Here is an 18,335-nt window from a genome sequence, read left to right on the forward strand (position 1 = left end):
TCAGAGACGAAGGTCTTAATCAAGTTAACATCCTGGTTGGTTGTCCACCTTTTTTGGTGCCATTGCCACAGATCTCTGCAGGTCAAGGCACCCTGAATGCTACTTGGCCCATTATGGTAATTACATCGACCTTGCCCCTGATGATAAGTACCACCATTTGGCTTTTGTGTCTCCAGAATCCTATCATTTCTATGGACACTAGGGAACCCCATTCCATGGTAGCACCTCCTATCAACCCCAGTCTGTTTCCCGTCACCAGTGCATTCTGGATTACCTTGTTGAGCGAAGTGTTTTCTTTGGACCCTCCTAAGGAACATATCAGATAGTATGTTCTCTAGTCTCATACAATAAAACTATTCTAATATTCTTTCTTCTTTGAGACTTCTGACTTTGATACTCTGCCAAAGCTGTTCTTGCATATTTATCTAAGAACATATTTATCTAATTTACTGTAAGTCATATTCATGTCCAAGCTTCAAGAAACTATCCCTGCAGTATATTAGGACCAGGTTACCAGGATATTAAATCCTGAGTTATGAATAGTGCTCCCATGTTAATAAATTCTCCCCCATCCAGCCTTATTATTCTGCCACTCCTGGCCCAGTACCTTCAAGATCCACTCCCCCACAAACTCCTCCTGTTCCTATTGGTACTTATTAGCCGGCTCCTGGAATTATTTGTCTGAGTATTTCCTCCCAGAACAAGAATATCCCTGATTAGATTATGCAAAGATTGCATCTAGTTGTTCTAGAAGAAACAGGGGTAGAGGGTGGGGCAGATTCTAAAGAGGACAAGCATCATTCTGGGAGGCATGAACCTCAACAAGATCTTTGCATGGTGTCCAAACAAGGGAGGGCTGTTCTGTTCTAACAAGACACTGATTCTGCCTGTCCCGAGGATCAGGGAAATTCAGGGGTCCAAAATTATCAGGCTCATCCACCCAGATGTCCCCATCAGAGATCTGAGGGTCCTACTCCTTCCATCTGAGGGTGCTGACTTTGACTCTAAATACCCTAGGTATGTATTCAGGTGTATAGAAGAGGCAGGGTGTATATATGAACAACATAGAAAAAGGACTTACTTAGGGATTTGATCCCACACACGTATGAGAGTTCAAGAGTCTACGTAATCCTGCTGCTTCTCTGTCTGGAGCTGAGTCTGAAGAGAGCAGGGCAAGCAAGTGGAAAGGAAAGGTGAACGTGAAGTGGGCAGGAGCAAGGATAGACTGTAATCCCAAAGACAAGCTGGAACCCATGAAGGTAAGTAACAACCTGTCTGTCTCTCATACCTTCCGCGCCTCCAACTTTGATGACGCAGGCACCCTGGGGAAAAGCTGCACATTATGACCAAGGATTCTAAGCAGTTGATGGAGGTGAACCAACAGGAGCTAAAAGAGCTACAGGCCTGGCGGTTAAAGCTGCATGCCAACAATATGACACAGCAGATTGGCAACAACGTGTGGGAGCCGCAGCAGTGCCTAGTACCAACCTTCACATGTAAAAGAAATACGGCTGCTGCTTCACTTCTGCCTTTAAATCTTGCTCAAAATATCTCTGTGGCCAGTGCTAACCCAGAACCCAGAGGGGAGTTCCGGGAAACGTAATTCTCAGGTTAGCTCAGCCGCCGAGGTACAAACCTACCCAAGAAGATATACGGCTTTCCCACCCTTAGGATTAAATCCAGGGCCTGCTTCCTTAGCATCAGCTGTCCTCTGGTTGCAGACAATGACAATCTTTTCAAATGCTGCCATGGAGGCTGTCTTTTCACAGTGTGTCCTGCAATGATAGCTGGCTGGCCTAAGTCTGTCAGTCCCTCATTTTCAACGTTTCCAAAGGTAAAAGAGGTCAGTCAACTCCAGGGTCCTTTTATAATTACCACTGTCCCCATACCACTCAAGTCACAGAGCTGCAACATGACCCAATGCTTCGCCTTCCATTCAATGCCAGTCCCAATGCCTTGCAGGTCGGAGTCTCAGTAATTGTTCTGTCACACATGACAGGGGTTACCGCCAGCAATGGTGTCCCTCCCCGTTGCGATGTCACCAGTGGGCGACCCACTCCGATACCCCATCTGAAGTATGCTTCCTAGAGCCAGTGAGGTAATGTCTTAGCTGGGGCTCACGGGCACATAGTTTGTTTGGAAAGTAATCCCAGTGAGAAGGAGTGAGGAAGAACTCAGGAGAGTGAATAGGGAAGAAGGAAAAGCCAATACAAGGATGCATTATCAACTCAATCTAATCTGGACCTGGACCTTTTGAGGAACATATGGAATGCCCGTCAGAATTTTCCACTCTCGGATCAATACAGAGAAGCATTTATTATCAGCTTCCATCATCCCCCATTAGGTGAGGGTGGCCCCAGTGGGACATTCCCTCCGTACATTTCTGGAATACGCACTTGTGCTTGCCGAGCCAGCTCCCACTAGGGTCCCAACCCTTAAAGTCAAAGTCCTGGGGCAGAAAGTAAAAACGTTCAGCACGTATACCTGAAATTTGACACCATCAAACTGTAGTGAGCCGAAGCCCACACAGAACTCTTTGCTACGACTGAACTCTAGAGTGAGGCAGATAGAAAATGGGCTTGGGCACTGCGGGTGTCAGAGACAATACTAATCACACGTGTACGTTTTCAGAATTCAATGAAACACACAAAATGCTTGGCAGATTTCCTAACACACACAAAGCTCAATAGATGATAGGTATTACCATCAGGTTAGACACTGATCTAAGACTGTGGCAGTGGCAATGGGGGAGCAAGAAACAGATAAAGGAGATACTGCAGACTTATAAACTACACAACGGGGAGAGTGAACGGGTAGGCAGGGAGAACGTAAGGTAGAGGAGGAAGTCCAGGATGGTTCTAGCTAGGGTCCTGGAGGGATGGAGAATGACAGTCCCACGAAATACAACATGGAAAGCTGGAGGAAGAAGCATTATTCAACTTGAGAGTGTAAGGTACCTGTGGGCTGCCTGCCCGTTTTCTGTTCGGTAGGCAGTTGGGAATAACTGATCAGAAACTCAATGAAGACAGCCATGCTGAAAATAGACTTGGATAGTAGTTCAGGCCACGACGATGACTGATTTCCCAGAAACAGTATGCATATTTACAAGAAAAGAGGGCTGACGATGGATTACCAATATTTACGAGACACGCACAGCGATGGAGGCCAGGGAAAAAGAACCAGGAGGAAGGGCAGAGTGTCCCTGGGTGAAGGGAAGTCAGTGCCAGCACCTGAGCACCAGGTGCTCTGAAAGAGGTTAAGTAAAACAGACATTTCCACCGGATCAGGAAAACAGGGAAACCTTGGTGACTTCAGAGGGTACCGTCATGCTGGACAGATTGGGACAGAAGCCCTCTGCTGCAGCACATCAAAGAATGAACGGGAGATAACAAAGTAGAAACAGCTGTATAAACTGCTCTTTCAAAAACTGGTGGAACAGAGAACGACAGCAAAGACTCGAGGGCCACAGAAGATTTTTTTTTTTCTTAACAAGACGATTCAAATGTGTTCGTGGGAAGGAGAGTTTGAGGATGAGGGAAAGGGGAGGGAGAAAATGGGAGTAAGTTCTCTGAGGAAGTGGAAGATTTCAGAAAGAGGTGTGAGAGCACGATCTGACTCAATCATCTTTATTTAATATGCTTGGCTTTATTTTTAATATGCCAACTAGGAAATATGTATTTAGCATCTAATTTGCTGAGACCAACCTAATAAAGTTATAAAATAACTTTTCTTATGAAATCTTGCTTTTTCTTATTCAACACTACAAAAACATAAGCTTCTTGGGTTAATTTTAGTTTCAGTCAAAAGGTGACAATTGTATGCAGTGAGAAACAAATCTTCCTCTGCTGTTTTAGTTCTTTTTTTCTTTGTGTCAGGGGGAACTAAATTATTTATGAAACAATTTATCAGATAAGCTCTGTGTGTCCAGCGCAGTATTGCCAGCACATACATAACTCTGAAATCTAGAATCTTTAACCTCTGTCAGCAGGGTCCAATTAGCCCAGTTCTAGGGAATATACGAGAGCCGGAAAATACGCTAAATAGTTAGCACATCAGGTTCCTTTTAACTGCCAGGTGGTAAGCTATTCTGAAGCTGTTTAGATTTGTGGTTGGGCCTCCAACCATGTCTCTGGACAGCGTTCTGCTGGAGGCAGAACAAAGTTATATTTAATATCTGTGTACTTTAAGACAATGCTGCCCACTTTTCTCTTACTGCCAGGGTCACTTACCTTGAAGACTCACTGTACTTTTGGTGTATAAAACAGTCATGTTTACTTATCCAGCTGATTTTGGAATGGCACGATTGGGCCAGCATGAAAATGGAGTCAATAAGGAAACAAAATGCTTATAAAGCAGTAACAAACAGCCTTTTTTCCAATACGCGTACCAAATAAATTTAACTTAGAAGAAGTGAACTAAATATAAAACACTTCAAAAAGAAGAAAAAGAACATTATGCTTACTAAGAATTTTGGCATGATCCAGAGAACATGTTCAGAGAACTGACCTCTGGGAGAGCACAGAAGCATTTCAATGGCTATGCCTGAAAACCTCTTTTCCATAAGCGGTTCCACAACGTTCTGTAAACTTTCATCTTATAGCAGGCACATTCTGTGTCAACTTTCTGGGTGTTTTTCTAGATCTAAGAATTTTTAAAAGACCAGAGTAACAATTTTTTTTTTTAAACGATGAAGTTCTTTTTCTCTTGTTGAATACAGAATTGCCTTTGCTTCACAATTCATAGAGGGGAAAAAAAAATACAAGAGCTCAAAACTCCCATATCTTCCTGCCACTAAATCAACAAATGCACCTGTATCCTCTACCTCTTCCCTTGTATTATCCTAGAAGCGGTGGCATTCTCTTATCAGAGGCCAATCTCTGCTTCCACTTCATGTCCCCTTCCTCTAAGGGACCCTGCTGCTATCAGCTATCTGCTCGCACTTGTGGAGTTTTGATCTCAATCTCTCTCTCTCTCTCTGTAATGGATTCAGACTCATGGTATCTAGCATGTTCTAACACCACTCACATTAAAATAACCAGAAATACCCACCTCGAACCCCCAGGTTCTGTCTGGCTAAGTCCCTCTCTCTAATCCCCTCCAGAACCAAGACTCTCAAAGTTGTTTCCCCTTGCAACCATTCCCTCAGCCCATCCGCTCTGGCTTCTCCTGCCAACTCGAGGCCATGGCCACTCTAGATAAGGTGGTGAGTTGAGCAGTCGGACTGGACATGTGCCCATGAAGCACCATTCCACCTGGGCTTCCACAAGGTTCTTTCTTGGCTTTTCTTCTGGCTGTTTCCCCTCGGTGCCCCTTTGTAGCACCTCCTTTTCTACACATCCTCTGAACTGTCGAGTTGTTCAGGGCTTGCTTCTGAGTCCTCTTCCTCTCTCGATTCTACAGTTTCTCCTAATTTGATCCCATCTCCACCTGGGCCTTCAATGTCACCTAAATGCCACCGATGCTAGGATCACTGCCTGCAGCACAAACATCTTTCCCAAGCTTCAGACCCACACCTTACTAAAGAACTAAAGCACGGTGATTTAGATGGGACTTGGGCCAGACTGCCTGGGTTTCAAAACTAGTTCTTCTACTTACTTCCTGGGTAACCCTGAACAGGTCAGGGAACCTCTCTAAGACTCAGCCTCCCCGTCTGGAAAACTGGAATAGTAATAGCACTCACTTCATAAGGTTATGGTGTGGATTAAATGAGTCAATGAAAGCACCTACCTACTAGGTGGCACACAGCAAGCTTTCATTACCCGTGATTACTCTCACCATGTATGTTCATTAGAATATGTCAAACATATCTCAAACTTGCTTTGATCCACGTAAAACTGGATCCTATCTTTTCTGCCCACTCCCATATATGATTTACCATCTGTGAGTTCTAAGGCAGAGGTATAAGATGAGCCCGTCATGAGGCTCTGCACGATCTCCTGCCCCTTGAATGAATGAATCTGGTAACACCCTTGCAATAAAGGATTTTTGCAGATGTAACTAAGGTCCCAAATCAGTTGGCCTTATGATGAGCAGAGTAACTAGGTAGAACTGACCTAATCATACGGGCCTAGAGATCACAGAAGAAGATCTAAAAGTCAGGGAGTCAAAGACTTTCCGTTGCCTAAAGATGGAGGGCCAAATGAGAAAGAATGCAGATGGCTTCTACCAGCTGACAGAGGCCCCCGGCTCACCGCCAGCGAGGAAGTTGGGACCTCAGGCCAACAACTACAGGAACTAAAATCTGCCAACTACAAGAACGAGCTTGGAAGTGGATTTTTACCCAGAGCCTCCAGACATGAGTAGTATGGCTACTACCTTGATTTCAGCCATGCTGGGAGGGAGGACTTTTAACCCACCGAACTATGAGCTAATAAATGGGTGTTATTATGATTCCTATATTTGTGGTAATTTGTTATGCAACAATGGAAAATTAATACACCATCTGAACAAAGAGCACCTTCAAACACACGTTTGTTCCAGCCAGAAAACCCTCTATGAATACAACACTAAGTTCTGCTGAGATTCTATCTCCTAAATACATCGCAAACATATTCACAATTCTTAATCTGTTACCTAATCCAAACTGTACATTCCATCTGAACTTCTGCAACAGCACTTAACTAGTTTCCCTTCATGCAATCTTCCTGCCTATTCTCCTCACAAGAGCGGGAGCCATTTTTTACAGTGCAAAACTAATCTCAGAAAAATCCTTCACGGCCTCATGCTGCACTCAGGATAACACCTGAACACCTCATCATAACCTTCAAATCCCTGCACAAAATGGCTCTGGCCAGCTTTTCAGCCTCATTTCCTGTGACTCACCTGCTTGGATATGATGTCCGAGGGACAGAGGCCTGTCTTCCAGTAACCCTGGTGTGCCAAACCATGTCCCACATTAGGACCATCTGTGTCACTTCCCCCGACTCGCCACCCTGTGATGGCCAGGGCCTCGGCTGAATGTCACCACTTCACGGAAGCCTTCTCTCACCCCTAACATGATGCCAGGCCCTCCTGTCAGACTCTCTCACAGAACCCTGTATCTTTTTTTTTTTTTTTAATATTTATTTATTTTGAGAGAGAGAGAGTGCGAGCAGGGAGGGACAGAGAGAGGGGGGGAGAATCCCAAGCAGGCTCTGCACCATCTGCACAGAGCCCAACTCAGAGCTTGATCCCACAAACCGCAAGCTCACGACCTGAGCCAAAATCAAGAGTCCAATGCTTAACCAACTAAGCCACCCAGGCACCCCAGGACCCTGTATTTCTTCACAGAGTTATCACAATTGCAATCATATGGCTGGTTGTATGATTGTGTATTTAAGGTATTTCTCTCAGCTATAGCTCAGTGAGGGCAGGAGCCATACAGTTTGTTCCTTGCTAAAACCCAGCATTTGGTACAGTGCCAGACGCACTGTAGGAATTCAACAGTCCTTAATGAATGAATAAAACTGTGGCTGTTTTGCCCAACTTATACATGGCAAAATTAGGTGATGAGTTTGATTTGTGTGTGTACCATAGATTTGCCCTAATCCAGCCGTAATTATAATGCCTCCTTACGAACAGATGATATAAATACAAAGGACTTATGGGGGCAAGTTCACAGGAAAGTGTCACTGCAATTCTGCTAGGATTCAGCATTCATGCCCTCTTAAGGCAGCATCATATTTAGATCTGAGGTGCAACATTATCCTTATTGCATATTTTGAATAGTTTCTCCCTTAGGAAAAACATATAATTCCACTCCAGTATTGATGTGGTCAGAGGACAGAGTGCTTCAGTTGACTGAATTTTCCAGTTGATGAAGGGATATTCCACTAATGTAGAAAACTGCCTGGTACAAAGACAGCCCTGTGTATGCTCTCCACCCTTGTGCCAACAGAATTCATTTTTAAAAGTATGCCTCTATTTGATTAATTTCTCATTATTTCTCTCATTTTTATCATTTGTATAAAAAAAACAAAAGTGCTATTAGTTAATAAAGACCTCACTTTTTTTCTTTTAGGAGAAATATAAAAATAGCATGAACACCATATGACAAACATTTTATTTAAGAAGCAAAACACTGAAGAGAAAGTCAAGTATCTTCCCATATTGCCAATATTATTTATGCTTTGTTTGTATGTGTTTGAATATAAATGCATTTAATTACATATTTACCTAATCCTTCCTCTGGCCTAGAAAAGATTCAAGGCAAATTACTTGGATGAACTAAAGCATAAGAACGAAAACAGAAAAAGAAGGCAGATTAGAGACAAAAAAATGATACTAGAAAGAGACTTAAAGATGCATGCCAGACCACAATTTTATGTGATACAGGCCTGAGTTGTGAAGCTTTCTAGCACTAACTTGATAAAAGAGGGACCCATTTCACAGCGTTCCTAGGAAAAACAGAACAGCTGGTCAAAAGCAGTTCAGCTAGGGTTGGTACTAACATCAGAAAGGAATGTCTTCTTGGGGATTCCTTAGAGAGGACACCACTCTGCTTCTACTAAGAAAAACACTTGTTACCATTTTCTACTAAAATAGTTGCTTCGATAACTGCCTGCTTCACATTGTTATCATACCCAGTTATCCAGGCTTGGGGCAAAATTATCTCTTGGCTCACCCAATCTTAAGCAAGGTTTAATAGTTTCCTATTATTGCTGTAAAAAGAGAAAGAAAAACAACCCCTAAACTTCATGGTTTATTAACAACCCAAACTTGTCTTCTTAGAGTTCTGGAGATCAGAAGTCTGAAACCGGATCTTATAGAGCTAAAATCAAAGTGACAGGAGAGCTGCCCACATTCCTTGGCTCATGGCCCCCTTTCAGCAATGGCATCACTTCAAGCTCTGCTTCCACAGTCACATCCCCTTCTCTGACTCTGACCCTTCTGTCTCCCTCTTATAAGGACCCTGTGTTTGCATGAGGCCCACTTGGATAATCTGGGATAATCTCACCTGCAGGGTTTCTTGGCTTTGTAAGGAAACATTCATAGGTTACAGGTTAGGGCATGGACACCTTGGAGGACTTGGGGTGTCTTTATTCAGCCTGCCACACAAGACTCCACCATTTACCTATTTGCACCTACCTAAATTGTGAGGACGATGTCAGAAAACAGCAACATAAGGCCAAATCTACAAAGTAATGGTAAAGCTTACCAATGGAGAACTTAATCAGAAGGGTTTTTTTTTTTAAATTTTTATTTAGTTTTGATAGAGAAAGAGCACAAGCAGGAAAGGGGCAAAGAGAGAGGGGGAGAGATGATCCGAAGCAGGCTCTGCACTGACGCGGTGAGCCTGATGTGGGACTCGAACTCACAAACTGTGAGATCATGACCTGAGCTGAAGTCAGATGCTCAACCGACTGAGCCACCCAGGCGCTACAATCAAAAAGTTTTAATTCAAGAATTAACCTCAGAATTCTTTTAAGTAGCAAGTTCACCTTCTATATCCTAAATAGTTTGATATACAAAAATATTATTTACACAATTTTTTGTCAGGAACACACTGGTTATAAAAAGAAGCACACCTACACTAAAACTTGAGTGTGAAATAAAGTAACTGCAATACCAAGTACTGTACTAAAAATTGGGAATTTTACCTCCCTATTCTGTCTGCAGTCACAGGGGAGAATGCCTACTGAATGTTAAAAAAAAAAAAAAGTGAGATCATCAGCTCACTCAATACTTTAGGAAGGTATTAAGCCCAGAGAGCTCACTTGATTTTTGGAGGAACAACCATAGCTGAACCCAAAGGGACATTGCTAGGGACAAACATAATGAGGGCAAGATTCTATTTCAGACCCTATTCATCTGCCTTCACAAACCAGAGGAATGTAGGAGTGCTCACACCTTGGAGGTGCATAAAGAGATCTGTAAATCATTATGGGAGCTCAAAGGAAATAACTGTGACAACCCCTCCCTCCCACTGCATTCTGGGACTGACATCTCTCCATGGTGGATTTAATTGTGAAGTTTCAATCAACACATGATGTTATTATGTTAGATTTTTCCCTAGAGGGGTTTTCACCAAGCATCAGCTTCTTTTTCACAGGAAGAATTCAATCCTGCCCACCAAACCACTTATGTCTCCAGGAAGCTGAGGTTTCAAGATTCTTTCTTGCTCTGGAGTAGAAGATTAATGTTGGGTCTGATACGACAGGAGACTTGCCACCGGAGAAGGCTTTTCTGCCCAAGATATACTTGAATCCCTCTTGACTTACGGACTGAGGACCAAGTGAGATTTATCCCAGGAATGCAGGATTGGCTTAACACCTCCGAATTAATGTAATATACCACACCAATAAAACAAACAAAAAAAAAACCACATGATCATTTGCATAGGTGCAGAATAAGCATCTCACAAAATCCAATGCCTTTTCATGATCAAAAAACAAAAAAACAAACAAAAAAACCATCCAAATAGACTAGGAAAAGAAGGGAACTTCCTCAACTTCATACAGGGCATCTATGAAAAACCTGTGGCTGACCTCATACATAATGGTGAAAGATGGTAAAAAACTAAATCTTCCCCCCTAAGATCAGGAACAAGACAAGGATGTGTACTCTCACCAATTCTACTGAACATATCATACTAAAGGTTCTAGCCTGGGCAATTAAGCAAAAAAAAAAAAAAAAATAATAATAATAATAATAATAATAAAAGGCATGTACATTGAAAAGGAAGAAGTAAAACCATCTCTACTTGCAGATGACACGATCTTATAGGTAGAAAATCCTAAGACATCCACTAAAAAACTATTAGAACTAATACACTAGTTCAGTTGCAGGATACAAGATCAATATACAGAAATAAATTATATCTCTACATACTTACAATGAACAGAAATTGAAATAAGTAAGAAAACAATTCCTTTTACAATAACGTCAAAAAGAATAAACTATTTAGGAACAAAGTTAACGAAAATATACAAACTTATACGCTGAAAACTACAAAATGTTGTTAAAAGAAATGAAAGGAGATCTAAATAAATGGAAAAACCTTCCATGTTCATGGATCAGAAGACTTACTATGCTAAGATGGAAATACTCCTAAAACTGACCTACAGGCTCAATGTGATCTCTAACAGAATGCCAGTGGACGACTTTGCAAAATTTGACAGGCTAATCCTAAAATTCATACGGTTCTTCATGGGACCCAGAATAGCTAAAACCATTTGGAAAAAGAAAAACAAGATTGGAGGACTCACACTTCCCAAGATCAAAACTCACTAAAAAGTTACAATAGTCAGCACAATGTGGTACTGGCATAAGGAAAGAGAGTCTAGAAATAAATCCATACATCTATGGTCAATTGATTTTCCACAAGGGTGGAAAGACAATAAAATGGGAAAGAATAGTCTTTCAACAAATGGATCAAAAACCCAAATACAACAGCTAAGACCATAAAACTCTTAGAAGAAAATAGGTATAAATCTTCTTGAACGTTGGATTAGTCAATGGTCTCTTAGATACAATACCAAAAGCACAAGAAACAAAAAAGATAAATTGGACTTCACCAAAATTAAAGGCTTTTGTGCCTAGAAGGATGCCATCAAAAATAAAAACAAAATGACAACCCACTTCATGGGAGAACATATCTGGTAAGAGACTTGTATTAAGAATACATAAAGATTCACATTCCAATAATAAAAAGACAAATTAACCAATTAAAAAATGGGCAAAGGATCTGAAGAGACAAATATTTCTCTCAACATATGCAACTGGCCCACGATCACATGAAAAGATGGTTAACATTATTAACCATTAGGGAAACACAAATCCAAACCATGGTGAGATACCACCTCTTACTAGGATGGCCACAAGCAAAATGATAATCACAAGCGTTAACAAGGATGTTAACTGGAGCCCTGTACATTGCTACTGGGACCATAAAGTGGTAAAGCCACTTTGGAAAACACAAAGTTAAACACAGACCTACCATGGGATCCAGTAATTTTACTCTTGGAATGTACACAAAAGAAACAAAAACATAGATCCACACACAAAAAGTTGTACACAAATGTACATAGCACCATTATGCACAATAGCCAAAAGGTGAAAACAACCCAAATGTCAGTCAACTAATGAACAGATAAACAAAATATGGCATATCCATATAATGAAATGGTATCTGTCAATTAAAAAAAATAAAGGGCAGATACGTGCTGTAACATGGATGAATCTTGAAAACACTACATTCAGTGAAAGAAGCCAGCAATAAAAGGCTACGTATTGTAAAAATCTATTACATGAACTGTCCTAGGCAAATGTACAGAGGCAGAAAGAAGAATTAGCAGTTGCCTAGGGTTGGGAATGGGTGGTGAAAATGCGGAGTGGCTGATAAAAATGGGCAAGATGTTTCTTTTCAGGGCGATGGAAATGTTCTAAAATTAGATTGTGATGATGGTTGCAGAACTCTATAAATATACTAAAATTCACTAAATTGTACAATTAAAACAAGTGTATTTTATGGTATGTAAATTATATTTCAAAAACTCTGTTTAATAAATACTGCTGCCTCCACCTTGTTCTTTTTCTCCAATTGCTTGTTCTGGGGAAGCCAGCTGTCATATCATAAGGACATTCAAATAGCAGTATGGAGAGGTCCCCATGGCAAGGAAGTGAGGCATCCTGCCAACAACATGAGAGAGAGATGCCTTAGAAGAGGACCCTACAGTCCCAGACAAGTCTTCAGGTGACTGCAGTCCTGGTCACCATCTTGACTACAATCTCACGAGAGATCTTGAGTCAGAACCATCAAGCTAAGCAACTCCTAGATCTCTGACTCACTGAAATCATGTTGTTTTAAGCCACTAAGTTTTGGGGTAATTTGTGACACAGCAATAGGTAACTAATATCCCTTCCCTGACCCTCTCTTTAGTGTTGGGCTCTCTCTCTTAATGCAGGACATCTGAAGAGATGTCTTCCCAGCAACCCTTCCTCTTCTAAGAGTTTGGTTTCACCCCCATCCACATGTTCACTACAGTAGCTGTCATGTTAGTCAGTCATGATCCCATTCCCTGGCCTTCACTGAATGATCTGAAAGTGGGCATCTGACCAAAGCCAGGTCAATAAGGTCCTTCCCTGAAATTTTTATTCCTGAAATTGTGCAAAGGGCAGTATCTCTCCAATACCTACGGCTGTAAGATGTAAAACTTGGGGTCTGTCAGCAACAATGATCTTTCCTGTGTGGGAAAAGGTAGACAGCAATGGATAAGAAGGAAGCCTTCACATAAAAACAAGCAAAGATTTGGGGTGCCTGGATGGCTCAGTCGGTTAAGTGTCCAACCTCAGCTCTGGTCATGGTCTCACAGTTTGTGAGTTTAAGCCCTGCATCCAGCTGTGTGCTGACAACTCAGAGCCTGGAGCCTGTTTCAGATTCTGTGTCTCCCTCTCTCTCTGCCCCTCCCCCACTCATGCGCTCGCTCTCTCTCTCTCTCTCTCTCTCTCTCTCAAAAATAAATAAACATTTAAAAAAGCTTTTTTTTCTAAGAAACAAGCAAATATTCAAGATGGAGGGAGTACAAACAATATATGTCTCTGGCTCAAGGATTTTTGACGCGACTCTGCCCTTCCAATGGCAAGACCATATCTATCTTGTAACCCCACCATCTAAACCAGCAGTCAGGACATAAGAGGTAATGAAATATTTATTGAATAAATGAGTGGGTAACGTAATCCAATATCCTTCCAATAATCCCTCCCTCTTTTTTTGTTGTTGTTACTGTTCAACAGAGAGATTTGATTATTTGAAGCCTAAAGGTCCTAACCTTTTCTTTGCTGCTTTTATACTCTGTATATCCCTCTGTTGTTGTGATTATGACAATATATCCTAATTACTGGTCCACATGGTCTCCTCCCCTATTAGAGCGCAAAACATTTGCTTATCATTTTTGGTATCACCAGTGCCATTTAGCCTAGAAAACAGAAAGTGACAAGAAATGCTTAACTGATTCAAGCAATCATTTATTCCATTCTTCAGTGTTTATAATTAATGCCATCAATTTATCAACCACTTAACATTTACAAGATACTGGGAAATACAATCAACTATTGGTTGTTGCTTGGTCCTGGATTCTCATCTACTCAATGAATTCATTCAACAAATACTTGAGTCCATACCATACACCAGGGGCTGAAAATGGACAAAGGACATGGTGTCTGCCCTCAAGAACCCTACAGTCTAGCACAGACAAGTAAATCCATTATTACAGCGCTGTGTGTTAAATGTTACTGAAGTGATACACGCAGGCTGCTAAGCAGTAGCAGGTATCATGGGGAGTTTCCACTCTACTTCAGAAGGCAAAATATACCCAGAAAAAGAGGAGAGCCAGCAATGTGACATAGGCTAAGCCTATGTCACATAAGTGATTTATTTTCTTGGTTACATGGGACTAATGTGCACACTTTAAGAAAAGATACTATCATTAAATGATTTTCAGATTTACATGCAACCAACATCTCCAGAGTGTCTCACATGTGCCAAGCAAACTGCTTAGCACTTTTTCAGCAGGGTCTCATTCAATTCTCCCATTTCGTAGATGAGAGAAGTGAGTTGGAAAGAGTTGAAGTGACTTGCCCAAGCAAGTAAGCGGCAGAGCTAGGATTCAGAAATAAGTCTTCCGATCCCACGTCCACGTATACCAGGCCACTCAATCTACACAACTGGAACACCTTCCATGTCTACACAAGTGGAACGCTTTCCACGTGACTGTCATTGCCTTTTCATTCATTCTACAGCATACAACATGGTGTTGGACACGAATGGACAGTCACCAGCTGCTGACTTGATACGGCTATAATGCTTGTCCACGTTGTGAGAAGCAAAGGACCACATCAGATCAAATTACTTTGATGCCTATTATAGCATCATGTGCTGACAAGGATGCAGTTGGCTATAGATGAGCAAATCTTCAAAGTTATATTTTAACACTATTTTTGACCACTATATCCGGTCAGTTGTTCCAGTGTTCAGCAGTAAATCAAAATGACTGTTCATTTCCTTTGACGGTTAACAGTACTAATGAATTCAGGATAATCTCACCATCTATCAGAACAATTTCTAAAATGCAAACTTGAAGGTGATGATTCACGGGGTTAGCAGAGAAGAACTAAAGCAGCACTCACTGTTTTCTATAAAACTAGCATTGTTTGCAAAACCCAGACACTGAGCAGTTGGTCTACTGCTAATAACAAATAGGTTGCTCTCTGGTCACTTAGCAAAAAGCTGCTTGTTGCACCATGGCCAACAGCTGAGGAGTGCATGTAGCTTTTGTGATACAGCACAATTCTACATATATAAATCAGTGAATTGTTACATAAGATTTTAAAAAAAAAGAAAGAAGGAAAGAAATTCAAAATCTCCACACCAGAAAGCACCTGATACTGAGCCTGCTGGCACAAATCAGATTTTAATACTGAATAAATGTTTAGTGAAAAAAAAAAAAACTGACTTCATGGCTCTTTCAAAACATAAGTTGTCTATTAAATTGAGAGAGAGAAAACAAACCAACCAAACCCACACAGGTTATGTTAGGAATTCAAAAAGATTTGGGGTAACTAGCTCAGGATACATAAGAAATTCACAATGACCAAAAAAAAAAAAAAAAGTTCAAAAATGTTGAAATAAGTAAACATGCATTTGACATCCCTCTTCAATTAAGTCACCACACTGGCACGCAGTGGAATGCTAACCAGCAATCTCCTTAGAAATAACAAAAACTAAAAGAACAGGTGACAGATGTTAGCTTAACAGTCTGTTCAAAATGGTAACGAGGTGTACCAGGTATGCACCTGATATCTGCTGTATAAGCTCTGTATCTACATCTTTATATGCCAAAGAAACTGAATCATAACCCTTAATAAATGCTCACGAGAACATTTAATAGTAATAACGAACTCGTTAAATGTATTAAAATGTATTGTCCAGAAATGAAAAAGTATCTCTAATACGAGACCGGGCTCCACAAATCTAAACCCAAACTGTCGTGATTAGCCAAAATAACCCTTTTCCAAAATGAGCCACTCGGACCCACACAACGAATAAAGTAATCTCACAAGTATGAAGCTTGGGACAACTCAAGTGATCTCAAATGTTAGAACATTACAACGTGAGCGCTTAACCAGGCTGGTTAGTCGCTTCTACTTAGAGCTTTAAATTTACAGAACCTTCTTCGCAAGCGACCTTTGAAAGACTTCAAGGCCAAGTATAGTATTTCATGATAATTGCAAATAAAAGCACTCAGATCCTGAAAGCCCGCGATCCCTATCTACCTCACAAGACACTGGACTCGTGAAACACCCCGGGGAACAGCCACCCTTTACTCTGTACAGGACCCCGGGGCTTAGGGGATGGTTCCACAAACCCCCACCGGGACCACCGTTAGGGAAGGACAGGAGGGGAGGAGAAGCGACTCAGGCTCCCAAACACACCGTCGTTCACCCCACACTCAGGAAGGCGCACCTTTCGCCCCGGACAGGATGCAGTGACAGATGTGTCACCTGTGAGGGAAGGGGGAGCGAAGACATCCTCAGAGATGAGTGCGAACAGGCAGCAGTCCGCCGCTCCGCCGGCCCCAACGCCCCGCGCCCGCCGCTCATTCCCGGGCTCGGGAAAACTTTCGGCCCGCGCCCCCCTCAGGGTCGCCCCCACCTTCAGGGACCCCGGGCTCCCGCCCCGCCCGCGAGGCCCCGCCCCGGGCCCGCCCCCCACGCCCACTGCCCGGCCCCGCGCCCCCGGCCCGTGCGGGCACCCGCGTGCCCTCAGGGCGCGCCCCCGCGCCGGGCCCGGCCGCCAGAGGGCGGGGTCGCTCACCCGTCCGCAGCTCGTGCTTGACAGTGAGGAGCTGCTCTCCCCCGGCGCCGCCGTCCCCGCTGGTCCCCGCGGCGCTGCCGCCGCTGCCGCCCTCCTCCATCTTCTCCCTTTTCCGATCCCGCGGGGTCCTACGCGGGAACCCGGGAGACAACGGACGCCCGGCCCCTCACGGCTCGCGCTGCAGCTCCGGGAGCCGGGATGCGGCGGCTCCAGAACTCGGACGCAGCGACGAGTCTCTTTCCCGCTCTGGCCGCACGGCTCGCTCCTCCGCCTCCTCCCCCTTCGGCGGGCACCGCTAGTACCGCGCAACCAAACCGCCCCCTGCACCGCCGCCTCCTCCTCCTGGCCGCTCCGCCCACAGTCAGCAAGGTAGAGAAGCCATTCTAGCCGCCATCGCTTATTGGGCACAGGGCGCGCGCATCTGTGAACGCCGGCTCCCATTGGGCAATCCTCTCTGATGCTTCGGGGGCCGCCCCGCCCAGCTCCTCGAATTGTTGTTGCTTGGCGGGGAGGCAGGAGAGGGAGAAACGCGACCACTCTGATTGGTGAGACCTGAGATCCTGCCCCGCCCATTTCCGCTGTTGCGCACGCGCAGTCAGGACCTTCCCTTCCCTCACCTCCCCAGAACTGTCACACCCCTTATTCCCCAGCTTCGATCTGTTAGTAAACAGTGTCTAGTAGTCAGGAGGCGCTTGGAGTCTGTGATTGGCTATTGCTGAAAGAGGCGGGGAGGGCTGATTGGAACATTTGGTCCGCCAATCACAATGGACAGAGGAGGGGCCTAGAGGGAAGAGCTTCTCACACTCGTGTTTGCGGATACACCTGAGGGGTCCAGCAGCGACCCACGGACGTGTGCCCAGCTGAAAGACAGCGTGTCTTAAAAAAGATGTTACTTGCCTTAGTGTGCCCTGTACAAGTTAAGTGGAATTTGTGCGTAAATGCAGGTAGTTATTAGACATTGCAAAAATTCACAATCCCAGCTCTCTCGGTGAGGACTTTTGCAAAGGATAGACATTCCCATTTTGTACAAGATACTCCAAGTCATCAAAAGGATACAGAGATTAATAAAACAATACAATACCTTCCCCTAAGCAGCTTTCAATAGAACGTGAGAAACAATCCGTATATACACAGGAAATATAAAGCAGAGTGAAACAAAACAGTGGTACAAACTGTTAGAGAATTGCACAGATGGCAATAATTATTCTCAGTAGGGGAGCAGGGAAAGCTCTTAGGGCAAGAAGGAATTTGAGATAACCAACTTAAAGGATGGGTTAGATAGAAATACCAGCAGCAGACATTTCATGCAGAAATGAGCTGTGACGTTCAGCCTGGAAGTAGAGAAGGCAAGGGTGGGTTAAGTGATTGATAAGACTGGGTGGAAGTATGACCTAAGAGAAACAGCTAAAAAAGGTAAGGTGCTTAAAGACAATGGAGAACCTTGACTACCATCCTAAGCAGTGCGGATTTCGTACTGCACTGTAGTCCAGGCTGGGGAGTCTCAAAGAGTAGTTATAATACCAAAGCTGTTCTCTTGGAAGTT

General features: G+C 43.2%; 1 protein-coding gene across 4 annotated transcripts in view; it reads right to left on the reverse strand.

Moving 5' to 3' along the window:
- The window catches only part of RPS6KA5 (ribosomal protein S6 kinase A5), a 177,230-nt gene extending 160,072 nt beyond the window's left edge, over positions 1–17,158 (reverse strand). Inside the window, exon 1 of one of the 4 annotated variants that reach the window (XM_030319783.2) lies at positions 16,793–17,158. In XM_030319783.2, the coding sequence (XP_030175643.1) occupies positions 16,793–16,892 (100 nt within the window). In that variant the 5' untranslated portion in view covers positions 16,893–17,158. The other 3 variants (XM_030319779.2, XM_030319781.1, XM_030319784.1) reach the window with 3 other exon arrangements.
- Between the last annotated feature and the right edge of the window lie 1,177 nt (positions 17,159–18,335).

The sequence above is a fragment of the Lynx canadensis genome, chromosome B3 (genome assembly GCF_007474595.2).
Source record: "Lynx canadensis isolate LIC74 chromosome B3, mLynCan4.pri.v2, whole genome shotgun sequence".
Classification (NCBI taxonomy): domain Eukaryota; kingdom Metazoa; phylum Chordata; class Mammalia; order Carnivora; family Felidae; genus Lynx; species Lynx canadensis.